The sequence below is a fragment of the Petromyzon marinus genome, assembly GCF_048934315.1.
Source record: "Petromyzon marinus isolate PM22_M1 ecotype Great Lakes invasive population chromosome 68 unlocalized genomic scaffold, UKy_Petmar_22M1.pri1.0 chr68_unloc.1, whole genome shotgun sequence".
Lineage (NCBI taxonomy): Eukaryota > Metazoa > Chordata > Hyperoartia > Petromyzontiformes > Petromyzontidae > Petromyzon > Petromyzon marinus.
Window position 1 is genome coordinate 5,206,402 of NW_027422597.1, and position 22,451 is coordinate 5,228,852.

General features: G+C 39.3%; 1 protein-coding gene across 4 annotated transcripts in view; it reads right to left on the reverse strand.

The window, feature by feature from the left end:
• Positions 1-899: 899 nt before the first annotated feature.
• LOC142905334 (E3 ubiquitin/ISG15 ligase TRIM25-like) overlaps positions 900-22,451 on the reverse strand; it is a 50,004-nt gene continuing 28,452 nt past the window's right edge. The window contains exons 6-15 of one of the 4 annotated variants that reach the window (XM_076058175.1): positions 21,471-21,494; positions 19,063-19,083; positions 14,858-14,878; positions 12,828-12,848; positions 11,092-11,118; positions 10,476-10,502; positions 10,141-10,167; positions 7,789-7,815; positions 3,645-3,809; positions 900-1,967 (exon numbers count right to left, since the gene is read on the reverse strand). In XM_076058175.1, the coding sequence (XP_075914290.1) occupies positions 1,864-1,967; positions 3,645-3,809; positions 7,789-7,815; positions 10,141-10,167; positions 10,476-10,502; positions 11,092-11,118; positions 12,828-12,848; positions 14,858-14,878; positions 19,063-19,083; positions 21,471-21,494 (464 nt within the window). In that variant the 3' untranslated portion in view covers positions 900-1,863. Of the gene's footprint in view, positions 3,810-7,788; positions 7,816-10,140; positions 10,168-10,475; positions 10,503-11,091; positions 11,119-12,827; positions 12,849-14,857; positions 14,879-19,062; positions 19,084-21,470; positions 21,495-22,451 lie in introns of all 4 variants that reach the window. The other 3 variants (XM_076058176.1, XM_076058173.1, XM_076058174.1) reach the window with 3 other exon arrangements.

Sequence of the window (22,451 nt, forward strand, 5' to 3'; positions counted from 1 at the left end):
GCAACCGAGGCTGTTCTGGATAGCTACACTGGGGTATTGCCACAGCGATTGACACTAGAACGCATCTCTTCTGGTCAGTGATACCACAGACACGAAGTAGTTGTGGTACTTCGTAATTCATGGACTTAATACACAGTCCGTCCAGTATCCTTCATCGGAGTCAGTGCAGTGCAGATAGATGTTCACAGCGCCATGCCGCAGCGAAACAGCCACACGCCAGCAGTGGCAGCTGACATCTGATGAACGACAGCCCCATACGAGTGCTGATGCAGTCGCGGGCCGTTAATCACAGCACAGCGACGCTTCTGGTATCAGCGGTGACAAAGTATAGACGCGATCTTCTCATACATACCGACAGCCAAGTATTCTGGTCCCGTCAGGTGACAGCTCAGCACATAATTATAATAGTTCCATTCATATTCTTGGTTCTTTCGGTAAAGTCACGTAGAAGGGAAACAATAAAATAATAAAAATATAAAACAATATTATTTTATTGTTTCCCTTATACGTGGTGACTTTACCGAAAGAACCAAGAAAATGAATCCCTGCAGTCACGAAAGCTTTAAATTTAAATTTAGTTCCATTCATGTCGCGCTTTTCGTCAATGATCTCAAAGCGGGGTACAGAACACAGCAGCAGCAGACAATCATCATAAACATCATAATATTATAAATACATTTAATAACTAAATCTTAACCGTGATGATAGTCCATGGATCTGTAGTTATGGAGTCACTATTTACCCCGAGTTGATTCCGGTTAGTGACTTGATTGGCACAGTAGAGTGCAGTGGGTGTTCTCTCCTCTGTGTGGATCTTCTCTTCGAGTCCTACTTATCTCAACGTATTCACCAACAACTTTTTACACATTACCTCTAAAACAATTGCAAATATGAAAATCTCCTTTTTTTGTTTTTATTGTAACTCGACATGAGCCCTGTACAAAGAACAAAACCGTGACGCAGGGAGGGGTCACAGAAACTGCGCGGACAAAACCCCAAGCTCAGTGCTTCTGGGTTGAAGGAAAAGCCACTGAAGTTGCAGAAGCTACAGTGTAAAGTTCTATTCTGATCACGTGTAGGGAATTCTATATTGTAAGTGTAACGCTATCCGCGTCCAATGTAGCATGGTCACACAATTGCTGGGCACTGCCAATACTAAAGCTACGAACACGAGTTGAGTCGCACACACATGGATGAACTGTGGGCTGGGACGCGTCAACGTGCTCTCCTTTAGTACAGTTCGTGCTCTTTTTTTAATAACAATATATTTAACAAAAAGACAACATTTATTACTTATGCCCGTCATAAAATATATTCAGCCTTCCACGTCCAATGAAACCCATAATTCATCCTCTGCCTTATATTTATGGTGTTTATGTTTCGACTGTAAGGATGACATTTTTAAGTTGTATTAATCTGGTAATTTTGAATAGTAATGTATCATATGTTAATTACCTTCGTGTTAGGTGTTACTTACGTGCCAATGCTCTACAACGTTACGTTTATGTGCAGTCTGTCGACCACCTCCCATAACCAGAAAGGATCTCATCCTAATTAACTCGGCTTGGAGAATATTTTGCCGTATTTAAAAAATCGATATTTCCAATACCATAAAACTTATCTTTTACAATAAACGATAAGGCAAATTACAATGCAATGTATACACGTAAGTTCAGACAATTATATTCATAATTTCCACCACTAAAGCGTATTTCACGCGCAGATCACAAGGCGTTGTACAAACACACACCCAGACTTATACAAATACAATCCAACCCCAAAACAAAGGACACAAGAAGTAGAAAACGTCCTTAAAATTAAGTTGTATCTTAAGGCGCGATTTCAATAAATCAAGGGGGGGAGTCAGCAGAGTGAATGAACGTTCCGTGGAAATGAATGCCACATCCTGGAGGACCACACGGAGTCGCCCATCGTATAGAGACGTGACCTCGGCACACCCAATATGTCTACAAAACAAATAAATATCAGATCCACAATACACCAAACCAGTGCATAATGTGTGTTACGCATTGTTGCTGTTTTGTGCCATATATACCCCACAGTTCATGTTAAGTACTCTTGCATCCTGCCTATAACACAAGGCCACATAGCAACGTGTGCTTATACTGATGCAACTATTTTATTCAAAATTTGTACAGAGTTTGCCTGCTTGGATAAAATGCTGCTGTAAATTACACATTGGTTAAGTAACACAATATCAATAAGTAAATAATATGTATGTTGAACTTCTTTCGCAACGTACATAACCAACCATGCTAATCGTAAGTGCCTGTGGTGATTCTGACACTTGTATTAATGCATTATTCAATAATGTAGGCCCTAAATATATTATCTGAAAGAGAATATTCGTAATTCCAAATATACGAAGTTCAATTTAATAAATGGAAAAATATATTAATGTATGTTGATATCGTTAGTTTGAAACAAGCGTCCCATATAGCATTCATTTCTAAAACAATATCATTCATATTTTTCGTTTAAATGTCGAGAGAATAATTTCTCTATTTCGGTGGCTCTATAAAAAACCCAGGAATATCACAAATTCCTGCCAAGTTCACTTTCATTTATTCTTAGGTACAGATTTAGTGCAGGCTCAGCAGATCCACCAAAGAACTGCAAAAGCACTTCCATTAAATGGTGACACCATGCAGAGACCATTCAGCAGTGTTTTTTTCCATTTCTGCTGAATGATTATCCTTATGTAGTGAGTGACTGCTGATACACAACGTGGAGAGGGCTTCTTATTTATTTCTCACACTTGAGCACAATCACTAGGCGACATATGGAAACGTATCTACATAACTACACACAGCCGACCTTTCTACATAGCCCTATTGTCGGAGTCTAACTACATAGCTGGCTGACTAATGTAGCGACGACGGCGATGGGAGCCGTGCAAAGGATCCGCCATGCGGCCGGATGGCGAGCAGCGACACAGCCAGGACCCGGGACCCCACGACAGCCCCGAACCTTCGGTCACGTCCCCCCTATATGGTTCCAGGTGTGGCCAGGCCCCGCCTCCGGCCACACTCCCTTCTAGAACCTTCGAGCAGGTTCCCGGAGCTTCCCGACTGACCCTTCCTTTTACCTTTAACCCAGATACGCCCCCCTTCTAATTGGTTATAATATAACGCAACAATACTCGAAATTACCCCTCCTGGCCAACAGGTGGCACCCTGTCATTGTACTTCTACTGACTATAAATAATGGTAAATGTGTTATGTGTAGTGACTGTTATTCAAGTACTTCACAATCACTATGCTCATCCACTACACTCAGATCAATAATTGTCAATGATCCATCAACACTGCCAATATATAGTGCTGGGTAGAGAGGCTCAGAGAACTGATGGGAAAATCTGTGTAAAAGTAGCATGGAGTCGGTGTTGTAAAACGACATCATCCCATTCTCCCAGTCAATGTGAATACCGACTCTCTGTGGAGACTCTCTCACAGACAGTGAAGTCTCTACAAAACCATGCTGTACATAATATGTGTCGTGACTTTTAATTAAACACCATGACTTCTCAGTCAATCCTAAGATAGACTGTGGGATGTTCCCGTATGCAGCACCAACTCGACATAACCCTGAATTATTCATGTCCACCTCCCAGTAGTGCTGACCCGATGAGAAGCTCTCAGAGCACAGGGATTGGTAATGGATGGCAAACATCTTTTCACGAACATGGTGACCTTTAGAGACGGGAGTCCGTGTCAACGTTCTTAGATCTGAAGAAATGTTTAGACTATGATGGGCTGTGTTCGGTTTCAGAGTTGGTGAGCATCCATCTGCAGAAAAAAAGTAATACTACATGTATTTTACAAGTACAATATCACAAATTATTACGGTCATCATCAAGTTAAACAAGCATATTTTCACCATTCATTACTGAAATTACTCTATGCATAGTAATAATAAAAGACGAAGACTATAATAAGTGGAAAAATAGCAGGTGCGTGTTGCATGAGATGCACATCATTATTTCGTTGTCCATGAATAATAATTAACCTATATTCTTGGTTCTTTCGGTAAAGTCACGTAGATGGGAAACAATAAAATAATAAAAACATAAAACAATACTCTTTTGGTAAAGTCACGTAGAAGGGAAACAATAAAATAATAAAAATCTAAATCCAAGAATATGAATCCCTGCAGTCACGAAAGCTTTAAATCAAAATAATGAACCTGCTTCATGAGTTTCAATGAGACGCTTATGCAGAGTTTGCCAACAATACCACGTGATTGGGCAAATTATAATTAGATTATAATCACAGCACTGCCGCGCCATACGAATAATGATCGAGTCTCTCAAGGCACGGGACAATAGAGGGCATTATGTGGATGGACCTCAATCACAACGATCCTCTAGGGGCTTGGGTTGCACAAACCAATGCAGTTTGCATAGGAATCCATCATAGGCCCAATCACTGGCCTTCCTATACAGTGAGGGAAAAAAGTATTTGACCCCCTGCTGATTTTGTACGTTTTCCGACTGCCAAATAAATAATCAGTCTATAATTTTAATTATAGGTTTATTTGAACAGTGAGAGACAGAATAACAAAAACGAAATCCAGAAAAACGCATGTCAAATTTTTTATAAATTGATTTGCATTTTAATGAGGGAAATAAGTATTTGACCCCCTCTCAATCAGAAAGATTTCTGGCTCCCAAGTGACTTTTATACAGGTAACGAGCTGAGATTAGGAGCACACTCTTAAAGGGAGTGCTCCTAATCTCAGCTTGTTACCTGTATAAAAGGCACCTGTCCACAGAAGCAATCAATGAATCAGATTCCAAACTCTCCACCATTGCCAAGACCAACGAGCTCTCCAAGGATGTCAGGGACAAGATTGTAGACCTACACAATGCTGGAATGGGCTACGAGACCATTGCCAAGCAGCTTGGTGAGAAGGTGACAACAGTTGGTGCGATTATTTGGAAATGAAAGAAACACAAAAGAACTGTCAATTTCCCTCGGCCTGGGGCTCCATGCAAGATCTCAACTCGTGGAGTTGCAATGATCATGAGAACGGTGAGGAATCAGCCCAGAACTGCACGGGAGGATCTTGCCAATGAACTCAAGGCAGCTGGGACCATAGTCACCAAGAAAACAATTGGTAACACACTATGCCGTGAAGGACTGAAATCCTGCAGCGCCCGCAAGGTCCCACTGCTCAAGAAAGCACATATACATGCCCATCTGAAGTTTGCCAATGAACATCTAAATGATTCAGAGGACAACTGGGTGAAAGGGTTGTGGTCAGATGAGACCAAAATGGAGCTCTTTGGCATCAACTCAACTCGCCGTGTTTGGAGGAGGAATGCTGCCTATGACCCCAAGAACACCATCCCCACCGTCAAACATGGAGGTGGAAACATTATGCTTTGGGGGTGTTTTTCTGCTAAGGGGACAGGACAACTTCACCGCATCAAAGGGACGATGGACGGGACCATGTACCATCAAACCTTGGGTGAGAACCTCCTTCCCTCAGCCAGGGCATTGAAAATGGGTCGTGGATGGGTATTCCATCAGGACAATGACCCAAAACACACGGCCAAGGCAAGAAAGGAGTGGCTCAAGAAGAAGCACATTAAGGTCCTGGAGTGGCCTATTCAGTCTCCAGACCTTAATCCCATACAAAATCTGTGGAGGGAGCTGAAGGTTCGAGTTGCCAAACGTCAGCCTCGAAACCTTAATGACTTGGAGAAGATCTGCAAAGAGGAGTGGGACAAAATCCCTCCTGAGATGTGTGCAAACCTGGTGGCCAACTACAAGAAACGTCTGACCTCTGTGATTGCCAACAAGGATTTTACCACCAAGTACTAAGTCATGTTTTGCAGAGGGGTCAAATTCGTATTTCCTTTATTAAAATGCAAATCAATTTATAACATTTTTGACATGCGTTTTTCTGGATTTTTGTTGTTATTCTGTCTTTCACTGTTCAAATAAACCTACCATTAGAATTATAGACTGATCATTTCTTTGTCAGTTGGCAAACGTACAAAATCAGCAGGGGATCAAATACTTTTTTCCCTCACTGTAGCATGTGCATGTTAGACGTGTTTGCTTGGGCTATCACAACTGCCAATCTTTGTCGAAATATACGTATCTGCTGACAATGTGATTTTGGATCAGGGAAGAAATTTTCAACAAATGCACAATTCACCGGAAATGTTTTTCTTTGACAAAAAAATGTGGTATAAATGTGAACAGCACCCACTATATGAATAACTAATTTATGATATGAGATTACCACTAAGCTATCTTAGACTCATGGTTATTACGGGACGCGTGATGCTGTTGGCGTATTATGTCCATCATAATACTTTAGTTTTATAATGTTGACAATTAAGTTAGCACAGCTGCAACTAGTTTGGTAAAGAAATATGAAGTGTATTTCTCAAAATATTTCATGACGTCCATAATTGAGGCCTCATAATAGAAATATATAAGTAATAATATAAGTGTTAAATACATAAAGCTGAAACTCAAATGACAAAAGTCAAATAATAATTTAATATAAGTGTGTCTCTCTGCTCTGTTTACTCTGAGGAAGGTCAATTCCCTCAACGTTACCCTATTATAGGTTGAATCAATGCCACGTGACAGAAAGTGGGTGGGAGGGTATTTACCCGTACACTCTACTTGTGTAAACCTGAAGTGATGGAACGATAGCCAAAATAGCATACCTGTCAACCCATACGGTTTACCTGTGTTCTCGTAAAGGAAAATTAAGTCGTCGGGTCCATACGGCGTACAGCCGTTTCAATATGGGCAAAACATGTTTTGTCTATTTTTTTGTTTCTCCCATGTGTTGGAACTTTGTAGGATGAATGTTGAGATTTATAAAGGCACGGGTGACCAATAAGGGCTGAGTCGGTCTGGAATAAGGTCGGCACTTATAAGGGGTTGACACATATCAAATAGCCGCATTAATTTGGCCCTTTAGATTTATTAGAATCATAATATTCATTTATACTGGAGGAATACTAGGATATAAAAAGCTATTTTTCAAAGATGTCCAGTAGGGCGGGTCAGAACGTTAAAACAACAAGCGATACAAACATATTATAGTATTGCAAAGTATAAGAAAGGTAAGCAAATCAGAAAAAAAAAACTAAGCAGTTTTTTTTGTATTTTGCCGGGTAAAGCCCATTGAGCTATTATATTATTTTTCAGAAGCGAACTGGCCACAAATGAGAACTCAACGAAGTAGCTTATCACGTGAACATTTATAGTAGCCAAATAATCTATACACACCATGGGACCTCCTTTGCCAGTACCAAAATATGAGAATAGGTTTTCCCTTTTTTTTCTGGCAACAAAACAGGTATTAAGATCTTAAAACACCAAACTTAAACCTTTAACAAGGAATCATGTCTGCATTAACCACAATACTTGTTGTCAGAATGCAAAAAAAACACTAATAATATATGCAATGTCCTTGAAACTGATTGGTCCACACCAGAGAAAGCTGTGTATCTGTTCAAATTGCATTAGTACATTAATACCCAAGCTAACACATTCAAATTGAACTATCACTCCATGGGTAAGGATAAAAGTTACAAATCACACGTGCAATTGGGGCTGTGTTCAGCTCAAATATTTTTCTTCCTATTAACTCGAATGCCATTAGAAATATTCTTACTTCAAGCTGTAAATAGTTAAGAAAAATAGATCATTAAGCAAAAAGAACTCTTCTGAGGAACATAATAAACATTTTAGCTGGAACCCCTTCAAGACAGTGCACACGCAGAATACATACATTTGAGTAGTCTTAACCGTTCTTCATCTGGTTAAAAAAAATTACATTAAGTTACTTGTGCAATCAGACAAGAACACATACGCAAACAAAAAAAACATTGAAGTTATTATGTAAGGAAAGATACAATCAATATATATTCAACAGCACACACATTTTTTTATTTAGACCTTGACAAAAAGAGCTTGGAAATGTACATCATTGAATTAATACTATTTTCATGAATACACAAATTAGGTAATAATCTACACATGTGCAGTGACTGACTTGGAGATGTATCTCTTGGAGGCAATTATTTAATTTAACGAGCACACTTTGTACACTATATGCAATACACACCCCACGCTGTTACACAATGCTCTGTCTTCTCGCTTAAACACAACTCTTCTCTGGTTCATCTTCTTTGGTTCTTTCGGTATAGTCACGTAGAATGAGAATAAAATAATACATTGATAAAATAAAATAACACAATAATATTCTCACGACGTTTCGGCCACAACACAAGCGGCCTTCATCAGGTGAAGGGACGAGACTGTCTGGTAGGACAGCGCTGGAGTGAAAGAGCCACGTTCAGATCACGACTTTTAAGCTGTGTGAGAGGAAACAAAGCGCCTTGACAAAGGAATTAGCATATAATTTAGCATTGAAATGGCTGAGTGATTAGCTTGTGACTGGTCACAGAAATAGCTATGTTAAAAGTTAAAGCATACACATCCGCAGAGGCACCCCTTGACAATGGAATTAGCATAGAATTTAGCATTGAAATAGCTAAGTTAAAGCATACACATTCGCAAAGGCACCCCTTGACAAAGGAATTAGCATAGAATTTAGCATTGAAATAGCTGAGTGATTAGCTTGTAATTGGTCACAGAAATAGCTAAGCTACCAACAATAAGTCGTTATATATCACAATGCTATATGGCGAAAAATGATTGGAGAATATAGAGTTCATTGATAACATTAAGGTAATTTATATTTTAGTTTTTTATTGGTTCACTATATAGTACTGTGAATAGCTCAGATGTGTAGGCCTTGACTTCAACATAGTCATTTCTGTGACCAGTCACTAGCTAATCACTCAGTTATTTCAATGCTAAATTCGCCTAGTTATTTCAATGCTAAATTCTCCTGTTTGATTTGTACTAAGTGCCTCGGTGAATGTGTATGCTCTGACTTTAACGTAGCTATTTCTGTGACCAGTTACAAGCTAATCACTCAGCTATTTCAATGTTAAATTCTATGCTAATTCCTTTGTCAAGGGGTGCCTCTGCGGATGTGTATGCTTTAACTTAGCTATTTCAAAGCAAAATTCTATGCTAATTCCTTTGTCAAGGGGTGCCTCTGCAGATGTGTATGCTTTAACTTTTAACATAGCTATTTCTGTGACCAGTCACAAGCTAATCACTCAGCCATTTCAATGCTAAATTATATGCTAATTCCTTTGTCAAGGCGCTTTGTTTCCTCTCACACAGCTTAAAAGTCGTGATCAGAACGTGGCTCTTTCACTCCAGCGCTGTCCTACCAGACAGTCTCGTCCCTTCACCTGATGAAGGCCGCTTGTGTTGTGGCCGAAACGTCGTGAGAATATTATTGTGTTATTTTATTTTATCAATTTATTATTTTATTCTCATTCTACGTGACTTTACCGAAAGAACCAAAGAAGATGAATCATTGCAGTCACGAAAGCTTTAAATCGAAAAATCCTCTCTGGTTGCTAGCCTCATCATCATTCTAATTACTGGTGAAACGTCGTACTCAGTTTGTAAATGTTGCGGCTTAGCTCTCCAACACACCGGTGTGCTGTACTAGTGACGAATTGGCACGTTCTGTTTACGTGACAACCCTTACTAGTTGGCTGTGTCGGGTGTTGGCGGGTTTTAACGACACATTTATATATTAACGCGATCTAACCCAAAAACCTCTATTATGGATGATATTGGTAGCGAAAGCCGACGTCTTAAACATGAAAGTAAACAATGTGTAGACAAATAAAACACAACATAATATGTACACTTAGCAGAGCTATTGATTGTGGATCTGTACCAAATTGACAAAATACAGGTCGTGGACGAGAGTGGTGGTAATTGCTGAAATTGGATCGTGCAAAGCGACACCCGAATGTCGCGAGAGACGAAGAATAAAGAAGCAGTGCATTGTATCTGCTATGACACCATGCGGATGTAGGAAATACCGCACTTTTGTCAACAACGTGAGGGTTGAGAAAAATACTGTACAGTGTGTTGCTCAGCAAGAGAGGCCGTAGCCGTGGAGATGTCTCACTAGGTGACCTATCTCAATGTGTGACAGACACAATTTGGAATGTGCTTTGTGGGATCATGCGCATAGATAACTTACCTGTATAATTCTTGAGTCGCGCTTGTTCTAATAACAACATTAACATTTAGTGACCACGAAGTGCTTACAATAAAGCAATACAGTGATTACTTCTAAGAAAAATGAATAAAATCTACAAGATTAACGAAATTATGAATGTTGTAGCAATTGATAGCACACAATTTGTAATGTATATATACTTTCACATTACTCTGTATTTTAAATACGACGAATGAAAATTCAGAATTTACTGCCCAGAGCATAGCGAAGCTCGTTATGTAATAAACCATGCTCTGGAGAGAAAAATAGATTCTCTGTTATTAACTTCTCAGCCACAGCGTACATGGAAAACTTACCAGCAGATAGTAAGGCGCTGTCTTGCTCTGACATAAAACAAACACATCAACACAATTAGCAAACAGTTTAGCACAGGGCATGCTACATGCAGTGAATCATGGAGAACATGGTTATACACTACAGTGGTTAATTTATCTGAGTATTGTTCTCTTTTATTTACCGCTATTGCAGATCCCATCTTGGGCTGCCCACCAGCAGCAAAGAACTTAAAAGCGCGTCAGGCTCTTCCAGCTTCAATCGGACGTCTGTGTTTATTTGTCTTGCAAATCAAGGTATATCATGATTTGTCGACTGTGATTTAAATACGTGAATAATGATTCGTCTATATTATCAAATCGATCCGTTTGGACCCCGTGTGGTTATTGCCTAGTGGTTGTAGAAATAGTAAAGTCATCTATGTTATAGTTTAGGTAATTCTTGAGTAAAAAACAGCAGAAAATATAATGCACAGGATGTCTTCATCCAAGGCAGCAAATCCGCTCATGATTGTTATTATATTATATCGTGCCCATGTGATTGAATTTCAAAAACAGTTTCAGCCCCACATTCAAAGATTTGTAAATGAGCGATGACATTTTAATGCAAATGAAAAAAAAAATTGTGGACAGAACGTACCTCGTAAAAGAGCCATTTTGGTTAAATCTAAAAACAAAATAAATTAAATATTTGTTAATTAACAAACATAAAAGTAATAGTTCGGCTGATTCTAAATAACAGGTATATCAGACACGGTCATTAACAATAGTTTGCACAGTCAAGCAGGTTTGAATGGTCTATTCAGATTGACGGGTCCCTGGTAACATAACCAGGCAGATTGACGGGCCCATCTTTCTAATGAGGGAGTCGGCACGTTTTTAATCTCTTAACTTATGTATTAATCCAGTCAACTTGTAGCCCTGGAGACACAATAGTTGTGAGAAATTACTGTTACTGGTGTAGGTGACATAAGTGTAGTTGTAAATTCCATTGAATGACCAGCTAATTTAAAGTTGAAGACTGATAGGAAACGTGCGTAAAATAGTTCCCTCGCATCATCTTTGAGGATGAGTCCAGGGCTCTCTGGAGCGAGGACGATGAAGTCTGCCTCTCGCCAAAGCCCTTCATTATAACGCATGGGCAGTGATATTTCAGCTCAGTCTTAACTGTACACTAGCTACAGTGTTGAGGTATTGCTAGTGTGTGCTTAAGATAAGTGTAACTGTTTATTATAGCAGTTTTGTTTTTTGTCCAGTCAGCTAATGACTGTTGTATTTTGTTAGTATTATTCATTTTACCCTGTGATAGATCCTTCACAACTCCACTGTGGTGAAGATCGCGCCCAATAAATGTGTAGAATACCGGATGATGGCCGTACGTTTCGACTGGATTTATCAGCCAAGGTTCACAGTCTAAATGGATACGCTCAGATCATGTACATCAGTGTCAGAACAGTACTTCTAAACAATATTCCTGTTTTTCAAATACAAGCTTAGCAGCCAAATACTGTAAACTAATGTTTCTTATAAATGTGGAGGGAGAAATTGGAGGACCCAGATACAAATCCACGCGACCATACGGAGAACATGTAAACTACAAATATACAGGCGTAAGGGTCGGCATCTGGATCAAACCCACGGGCTGCTGTTTACGGGCAAATCATCCTGCAGCCACTGCCATTTGTCTCGTGTCCTGCACACAGGCTGATTTTACCACTCATTCTCCACAGAGGTCGTCTTCTTGGGTGCCTTCTCTGCTCTGGCTGCCATTACATCAAACGTTTGTTAATTGGTAGTCATCTCTTCTCGTGACGAGTCCTGCCTAACGTTTTAATCAAGGAGGCGTCTTTCACCTGCGTATGCTCTCTAATCTAAACGTTTCTCTGTGTTTTAATGTAACTCCAAGCATAGACATAGCGATGATTCATTAGCGTTCTAGTTTTTATTCCAAATTATTTAATATGGTCTGCATTTCTGATCGATGCTGCAGCCAGGTACACACACTCATTTGGAGAATAAGATACTTCTGAGCACAGATACGTGTTACAAATTGTTATGAATTTAAACATTGAGCGTTTTTAATTATTAGCAGAGAGTAGTTTAATTTCAGTGTTGATTTAATGTGCCATTGAAATGTAATCATATATTGAAATATTCAAGTTACCGAACAGCTACTGTATAAATATTGATACTTTTAAAATATGTAAAAATTGTAATGTCGCATTTCAAAGTTAAAGCACTGTGCATGCACAGCAAGCATTGCTAAGGAGCCTCTGATTGAGTCACGGAAAAAGTTTCACCCTCCCAGTTCCAAGATTTATAAATGAGTGATGACATTTTAATGCTCTTGAAGAAAATCTTTTGTATAGAACTTACCTTCATTAAGAGCCCTCTTTTCTTCATCCACAAACAAGAGAAATTGAATATTAGTAAATTACCAAACATAAAAGTCACAGTTCTGCTGTTTAATAATCACAGGTATTACAGACACGGTCATTTGCAAGAGTTTGCACAGTCAAGCGGGTTTGAATTTTCTATTCAGGTTGAGTGTCCCCAGTAACATAACTAGGCAGAGTGAGGGGCCCTGCTTTTTGATGAGGTAGTCGAAACGTTTTTTAAGCTATGAACGAAGAGAAGTATTTATCCAGTCAACTTGTAGCCCTGGAGACACAATAGTTGTGGGTAATAGCTATTACTGGTGTAGATGACATAAGTGTACTTGTAAATTCCATGTAATGACCAGCTAATTTAAAATTGAAGACTGATGGCAAACGGGTGTGAAATAATTCCCTTTCATTATCTTTGAGGATGAGTCCAAGGCTCTCTGGAGCGAGGACGATGAAGTCTGCCTCTATCATAAGCCCTTTGTTATAACGTATCGGCAGTGATAATTAGCTCAGTCTTTACTGTACACTAGGTACAGTGGTGAAGTTTGGCTGAAGCGTGCTTAAGATAAGTGTACCTGTTTATTATAGCAGTTTTGTTTTTTGTCAGTCAGCTAATGACTTGTTTTTTGTAAGTATTATACATTTTACCCTGTGATAGATCCTTCACAACTCCACTGTGGTGAAGATCGCGCCCAATAAATGTGTAGAATACCGGATGATGGCCCTACGTAACGACTGGATTTATGAGCCAAGGTTCACAGTCTAAATGGATACGCTCAGATCAGAGTCAGAACAGTACTTTTAAACAATATTCATGTTTTTCAGATACAAGTTTAGAATGGTTTTAATTATTTTAAATGGTAAATAAATTAACGCAACATGTTTCCACCTCTGATAGGACCACTTCTTCTTATAGTCTTTCAGAATCCTACATTTACATCTCTTCTTGCGCAATTTACAAACTGAGGTTATTAATCACCACCAGATTTGATCAATCCTGAGGAGAACATGTAAACTACATTTTACCATTTAAAGCCTACTGAGCTGTCAAGCTTTTTTTCACAAGTGACCTGGCCACATGATAGCTCATCGAAGAATATTATCATGCGGACATTTATAGCAGCAAAATACTGTAAACGAATGTTATTCTAAACATGGAGGAAGAAATTGGAGGACCCAGATAAAAATCCACGCGACCACGAGGAGAACATGTAAACTACAAATATACAGGCGTCAGGGTCGGCATCTGGATCAAACCCACGCGCTGCTGTTTACGGGCAAATCATCCTGCAGCCAATGCCATCTGTCTCGTGTCCTGCACACAGTCTGATTTTACCACTCATCCTCCACAGAGGTCGTCCTCTTGGGTGCCTTCTCTGCTCTGGTTGCCTTGTCTGCTCTGGTTGCCATTACATCAAACTTTTGTTAATTGGTAGTCATCTTTTCTCGTGACGAGTCCTGCCTGACGTTTTAATCAAGGAGGCGTCTTTCACCTGAGTATGCTCTCTAATCTACACGTTTCTATGTGTTTTAATGTAACTCCCAGCACGCACATAGCAATTATTCATTAGCGTTCTAGATTTTATTCCAATTTTTTTTAATATCGTCTGCATTTCTGATCGATGCTGCAGCCAGGTACACACACTCATTTGGAGAATAACATACTTCCGAACACAGATACGTTTTACAAATAGTTATTAATTTAAACATTGAGTATTTTTTATTGTTAGCAGAGAGTAGTTTAATTTTAGTGTTGATTTAATGTGTCATTGAAATGTAATCATATATTGACATATTCAAGTTACCGAACAGCTACTATATAACTATTTATACTTAAAAAATATGTAAAAATGGAAATGTCGCATTTCAAAGTTAAAGCACTGTCCATGCACAGCAAGCATTGCTAAAGGAGCCTCTGATTGAGTCAGGAAAAAAGTTTCACCCTCCCAGTTCCAAAATTTATAAACGAGTGATGACATTTTAATGCTCTTGAAGAAAATAGTTTTGTACAGAACTTACCTTCAGTAAATCCCCTCTTTGCTTGATCCAAAAGCAAGATAAATTGAATATTAGTAAATTACCAAACATAAAAGTCACAGTTCTGCTTATTAAAATTTACAGGTATTACAGACATGGTCATTTACAAGAGTTTGCACAGTCAAGTGGGATTGCATTTTCTATTCAGGTTGAGTGACCACAATATCATAACTAGGCAGAGTGTGGGGCCCACCTTTTTGATGAGGTAGTCGAAACGTTTTTGAAGCTATGAACGAACTCAATTATTTATTCAGTCAACTTATAGCCCTGAAGACACAATAGTTGCGAGTAATTGCTATTACTGGTGTAGATGACATAAGTGTACTTGTAAATTCCATGTAATGACCAGCTAATTTAAAATTGAAGACTGATGGCAATCGTGTGTGAAACAATTCCCTTACAGTATCTTTGAGGATGAGTCCAAGGCTCTCTGGAGCGAGGACGATGAAGTCTGCCTCTATCATAAGCCCTTTGTTATAACGCACTATGTACAGTGGTGAAGTTTGGCTGAGGCGTGCTTAAGATAAATGCACTTTTTGATTTAAAGCTTTCGCGACTGCAGGGATTAATATTCTTGGTTCTTTCGGTAAAGTCACGTAGAAGGGAAACAATAAAATAATAAAAATATAAAACAATACAATTTTCACGACGTTTCAACTGCAACACAAGCAATCATCATCAGGTGAGAAAACCACAGCAAAAAAAATTGAAGTGGCGGTTTTCCTTTTTTCCGAACATAGAGGGACTCGTCCATCTGAACAAACTGTTAAATCGCTCTACGTGGTGCTAACGTAAAAAAAGTAACTTTTTTCAATTTTTTTTGCTGTGGTTTTCACACCTGATGATGATTGCTTGTGTTGCAGTCGAAACGTTGTGAGAATTTTATTGCTTTATATTTTTATTATTTTATTGTTTCCCTTCGTGACTTTACCGAAAGAGCCAAGAATATGTGTACCTGTTTAATATAGCAGTTTTGTTTTTGTCCAGTCAGCTAATGACTGTTGTATTTTGTTAGTATTTTACATTTTACCCTGTGATAGATCCTTCACAACTCCACTGTGGTGAAGATCGCGCCCAATAAATGTGTAGAATACCGGATGATGGCCCTACGTTTCGACTTAATTTATGAGCCAAGGTTCACAGTCTAAATGGATACGCTCAGATCAGAGTCAGAACAGTACTTTTAAACAATATTCCTGTTTTTCAGATACAAGTTTAGAATGGTTTTAATTGTTTTAAATGGTAAATAAATTAACGCAACATCTTTCCACCTCTGATAGGACCACTTCTTCTTATAGTTTTTCAGCATCCTACATTTACATCTCTTCTTGTGGAATTTACAAGCTGAGGTCATTAATCACCACCAGACTTGATCAATCCTGAAGAGAACATGTAAATTACATTTTACCAGTTAAAGCCTACTGAGCTGTCAAGCTTTTTTTCAGAAGTGACCTGGGCACATGATAGCTCACCGAAGTATATTATCACGTGGACATTTATAGCAGCCAAATACTGTAAACGAATGTTTATTCTAAATGTAGAAGGAGAAATTGGAGGACTCAGTTAAAAATCCATGCGACCACGAGGAGAACATGTAATATACAAATACAGTGAGGGAAAAAAGTATTTGATCCCCTGCTGATTTTGTACGTTTGCCCACTGACGAAGAAAAGATCAGTCTATAATTTTAATGGTAGGTTTATTTGAACAGTGAGAGACAGAATAACAACAAAAAAATCCGGAAAAACGCATGTCAAAGATGTCATGAATTGATTTGCATTTTAATGAGGGAAATAAGTATTTGACCCCTCTGCAATAGATGACTTAGTACTTGGTGGCAAAACACTTGTTGGCAATCACAGAGGTCAGACGTTTCTTGGAGTTGGCCACCAGGTTTGCACACATCTCAGGAGGAATTTTGTCCCACTCCTCTTTGGAGATCTTATCCAAGTCATTAAGGTTTCGAGGCTGACGTTTGGCAACTCGAACCTTCAGCTCCCTCCATAGATTTTCCATGGGATTAAGGTCTGGAGACTGGCTAGACCACTCCAGGACCTTAAACTGCTTTTTTTGAGCCACTCCTTTGTTGCAATGGCCGTGTGCTTTGGGTCATTGTCATGCTGGACTACCCATCCACGACCCATTTTCAATGCCCTGGCTGTGGGAAGGAGGTTCTCAACCAAGATTTGACGGTACATGGCCCCGTCCATCGTCCCTTTGATGCGGTGAAGTTGTCCTGTCCCCTTAGCAGAAAAACACCCCCAAAGCATAATGTTTCCACCCCCATGTGTGACGGTGGGGATGGTGTTATTGGGGTCATAGCCAGCATTCCTCCTCCAAACACGGAGAGTTGAGTTGATGCCAAAGAGCTCCATTTTGGTCTCATCTGACCACAACACTTTCACCCAGTTGTCCTCCGAATCATTCAGATGTTCATTGGCAAACTTCAGACGGGCATGTCTATGTGCTTTTTTAAGCAGGGGGACCTTGCGGGCACTGCAGGATTTCAGTCCTTCACGGCGTAGTGTGTTACCAATTGATTTATTGGTGACTATGGTCCGAGCTGCCTTGAGATAATTGACAATATCCTCCCGTGTAGTTCTGGGCTGATTCCTCACCGTTCTCATGATCATTGCAACTCCACGAGGTGAGATCTTGCATGGAGCCCCAGTCCGAGGGAGATTGACAGTTCTTTTGTGTTATTTTTTTTTCCATTTGCGAATAATCGCACCAATTGTTGTCATATTATAATAATAGTAATAGGTTTTCCCCTTTCATCTGGCACAAAAACTGACACCTATATACAAGGCATGTTTGCAATAACCACAACACAAGCAGTCAAAATGCAAACAAAAAAGAGGCAACTCTGATAATGATAATGATATGTTCTGTCCTTGAATTTGATTGGTCCACACCCGAGACGACTTTTCTTACCTTCTCACCAAGCTGCTTGGCAATGATCTTGTAGCACTTTCCAGCCTTGTGTAGGTCTACAATATTGTCCCTGACATCCTTGGAGAGCTCTTTGGTCTTGGCCATGGTGGAGAGTTTGGAATCTGATTGATTGATTGCTTCTGTGGACAGGTGTCTTTGAGTACAGTTAACAAGCTGAGATTAGGAGCACTCCTGATGAGAGTGTGCTTCTAATCTCAGCTCATTACCTGTATAAAAGACACCTGGGAGCCAGAAATCTTTCTGAGTGAGAGGAAGTCAAACACTTTCTTCCCTCATTAAAATGCAAATAAATTTATAACATTTTTATCATGCGTTTTTTTCTGGATTTTTTTGTTGTTATTCTGTCTCTCACTGTTCAAATAAACCTACCATTAAAATTATAGACTGATCATTTCTTTGTCAGTGGGCAAACGTACAAAATCAGCAGGGGATCTAATACTTTTTTTCCCTCACTGTATACAGGCATCAGGGTCGGCGTCTGGATCAAACCCACGCGCTGCTGTTTACGGGCAAATCATCCTACACCCACTGCCATCTGTCTCGTGTCCTGCACACAGGTTGATTTTACCACTCATCCTCCACAGATGTCGTCCTCTTGGGTGCCTTCTCTGCTCTGGCTGCCATTACATCAAACTTTTCTTAATTGGTAGTCATCTCTTCTCGTGACGAGTCCTGCCTAACGTTTTAATCAAGGAGGCGTCTTTCACCTGCGTTTGCTCTCTAATCTACACATTTCTATGTATTTTAATGTAACTGCAAGCACGCACATAGCGATGATTCATTAGCGTTCTAGTTTTTATTCCAATTCATTTAATATCGTCTGCATTTCTGATCGATGCTGCAGCCAGGTACACACACTTATTTGGAGAATAACATACTTCCGAGCACAGATACGTGTTACAAATTGTTATGGATTTAAACATTGAGCGTTTTAAATTGTTAGCAGAGAGTAGTTTAATTTCAGTGTTGATTTAATGTGTCATTGAAATTTAATCATATATTGAAATATTCAAGTTACTGAACAGCTACTGCATAAATATTTAACCTTTTAAAATATGTAAAAATGGAAATGTCGCATTTCAAAGTTAAAGCACTGTGCATGTACTGCAAGCATTGCTAAAGGAGCCTCTGATTGAGTCACGAAAAAAGTTTCACCCTCCCAGTTCTAAGATTTATAATTGAATGATGACATTTTAATGCTCTTGAAGAAAATAGTTTTGTACAGAACTTACCTTCAGTTAGAGCCCTCTTTTCTTGATCGAAAAACAAGAGAAATAGAATATTAGTAAAATACCAAACATAAAAGTAATAATTCTGCTGATTAAAAATCACAGGTATTACAGACACGGTCATTTACAAGAGTTTGCACAGTCAAGCGGGTTTGAAATTTCTATTCAGGTTGAGTGTCCCCAGTAACATGAATAGGAAGAGTGAGGGGCCCTGCTTTTTGATGAGGTAGTCGACACGTTTTTTAAGCTATGAACGAAGAGAAGTATTTATCCAGTCAACTTGTAGCCCTGGAGACACAATAGTTGTGGGTAATTGCTATTACTGGTGTAGATGACATAAGTGTACTTGTTCATTCCATGTAATGACCAGCTAATTTAAAATTGAAGACTGATGGCAAACGTGTGTGAAATCATTCCCTTTCATTATCTTTGAGGATCAGTCCAAGGCTCTCTGAAGCGAGGACGATGAAGTCTGCCTCTATCATAAGCCCTTTTTTATAACGCATGGGCTGTGATAATTAGCTCAGTCTTTACTGTACACTAGGTACCGTGGTGAAGTTTGGCTGGAGCGTGCTTAAGATAAGTGTAGCTGCATATTATAGCAGTTTTGTTTTTTGTCCATTCAGCTAATGACTGCTGTATTTTGTTAGTATTATACATTTTACCCTGTGATAGATCCTTCACAACTCCACTGTGGTAAAGATCGCGCCCAATAAATGTGTAGAATACCGGATGATGGCCCTACGTTTCCACTGGATTTATGAGCCAAGGTTCACAGTCTAAATGGATGCGTTCAGATTATATACATCAGAGTCCGAACAGTACTTTTAAACAATATTTCTGTTCTTAGTTAAAATTTATGCAAACCAACACACCTGAAGACTACCGTTTCTGTTATGGTCGAAACGTCGTGAGAATTTTTATTGTTTTCTATATGTTTTATTATTTTGTTGTTTCCCTTCAACGTGACTTTACCGAAAGAACTAAGAATATAATATTCCTGTTTTTCAGATACAAGTTTAGAATGGTTTTAATTATTTTAAATGGTAAATAAATTAACGCAACATGTTTTCACCTCTGAAAGGACCACTACTTCTTATAAGTCTTTCAGAATCCTACATTTACATCTCTTCTTGCGCAATTTACAAGCTGAGGTTATTAATCACCACCAGACTTGATCAATCCTGAGGAGAACATGTAAACTACATAATTGATCAATCCTGAGGAGAACATGTAAACTACATTTTACCAGTTAAAGCCTACTGAGCTGTCAAGCTTTTTTTCACAAGTGACCTGGCCACATGTTAGCTCATCGATATATCTTGTCACGCAGACAATTATAGCAGCCAAATACTGTAAACGAATGTTTATTATAAATGTGGAGGGAGAAATTGGAGGACCCAGATAAAAATCCACGCGACCACGAGGAGAACATGTAAACTACAAATATACAGGCGTCAGGGTCGGCATCTGGATCAAACCCACGCGCTGCTGTTTACGGGCAAATCATCCTGCAGCCACTGCCATCTGTCTCGTGTCCTGCACACAGTCTGATTTTACCACTCATTCTCCACAGAGGTCGTCTTCTTGGGTGCCTTCTCTGCTCTGGTTGCCTTGTCTGCTCTGGTTGCCATTACATCAAACGTTTGTTAATTGGTAGTCATCTCTTCTCGTGACTAGTCCTGCCTAACGTTTAAATCAAGGAGGCGTCTTTCACCTGCGTATTCTCTCTAATCTACACGTTTCTATGTGGTTTAATGTAACTCCAAGCACGCACACAGCAATGATTCATTAGCGTTCTCGTTTTTGTTCCAATTTGTTTAAATTCGTCTGCATTTATGATCGATGCTGCAGCCAGGTACACACATTTATTTGGATAATAACATACTTCCGAGCACAGATACGTGTTACAAATTGTTATGGATTTCATTCGTGTGCACGATGTTGCTTTCCATTTTTCCCGTAATTCACTGCAAATCCATCACAATGGAGCACAATAGCCAGCAGGCGTGACTGAATGAGGACACTAATCTTTCATCCGGTACTGTAACAATGTAACAATGATCGACACAATAAAAAAAACCTATGAGTAAAATAAAATAGGAATACATTCAGCGTTTTTCATTGTTATGAGAGAACAGTTTGATTTCAGTGTTGATTTAATTCGTCATTGGAATGTTATCAAATGTACAAATATATCATGTTACCACACAGATCCTGTATACACATTATTTTCTTGTTAAAATATAAAAATAGAAGTTTCGCATTTCAAAGTTACTAGCACAACAATCATTGTGAAATGAGCTTCCTTTTTAAATTTCAAAAATAGTTTCTGCCCCGCATTCAAATATCTCTGAATAGACGATGCCAATTTAATTCAAATGTATCAAATATTTGTTTACAAAACGTACCTTGAATATTTATCCATGCTCGAGCTGACAACAAAATCAACAGAAACAAACAACACTGTCACAGTTGTACAATTTTATGCAAAGTTCATTTAAACATAAACACATTGAAGTACTTCGGGAATAAAAAAATGCATGCAATGGAAAAATCTGATTGTTATGAATCCACTCTACCCCTATCTCCTCTCCTCACCGATCGCTCGCTACTGCGTGCATGCAACATCTGCCCACCCATCCACAACCCCCATCACTACCCAATCTATGTCGATTCTCAAGGAACATTACCCTTGAGACTCAAGTTTTTCACAATGTTTTGGGGTTCATGCTTCGCTGATTAATTTTTATGACCGCTACCTCTATGAAGGACCTTGAGTTTCTGGAGTAAACTGAGGTATCTTGTCAAATGTTGAACTACAAAATCTAATGCGATAGCGATTCTACAATGAGGGAGTAGCCACTGAGTGTAAAGCGTTTAAGGCTTTGTTTTGTTATTTTGGGGTCAACAGAGCCATAAAGTATTTCGCGGATGTATCCAATGGAACCTAAAAACAAACAAAGCCCATTGGATATTTATAGAGGCAGAATGGGAGTTAAAGTTTGAACCAATATAGAAGTCACAATTGCGGTTATTGTAGAGGCTTACCCCCATTTTACTGGTAGGAACCTCCTGGTTCCACCAGCCCACAGGGGATTATTGTGTACGTCCGTCCGTCGTGCATCCAAAAATGGGAGGGGTGGGGCTGGGTGGAGAGGGGAGGGTGGGTAGGGAGGCGCTGGGTGGGGAAGGCGGCCACGGCACACACGAGGGGGTGGGTGGCTACCAAACACGTCCGGCCATCTTCACGACATTTTTTCTGGTGGAATTGCATTCTATTCAGGCGGGGGAGAGGCTGCTTTAGGTGGTACATGCACATCCAGACAGAGTAAGTATTGTATGACAACTTGTGCAACAACCCCCCGATGGGTATTGTACTCTTTTTTTTT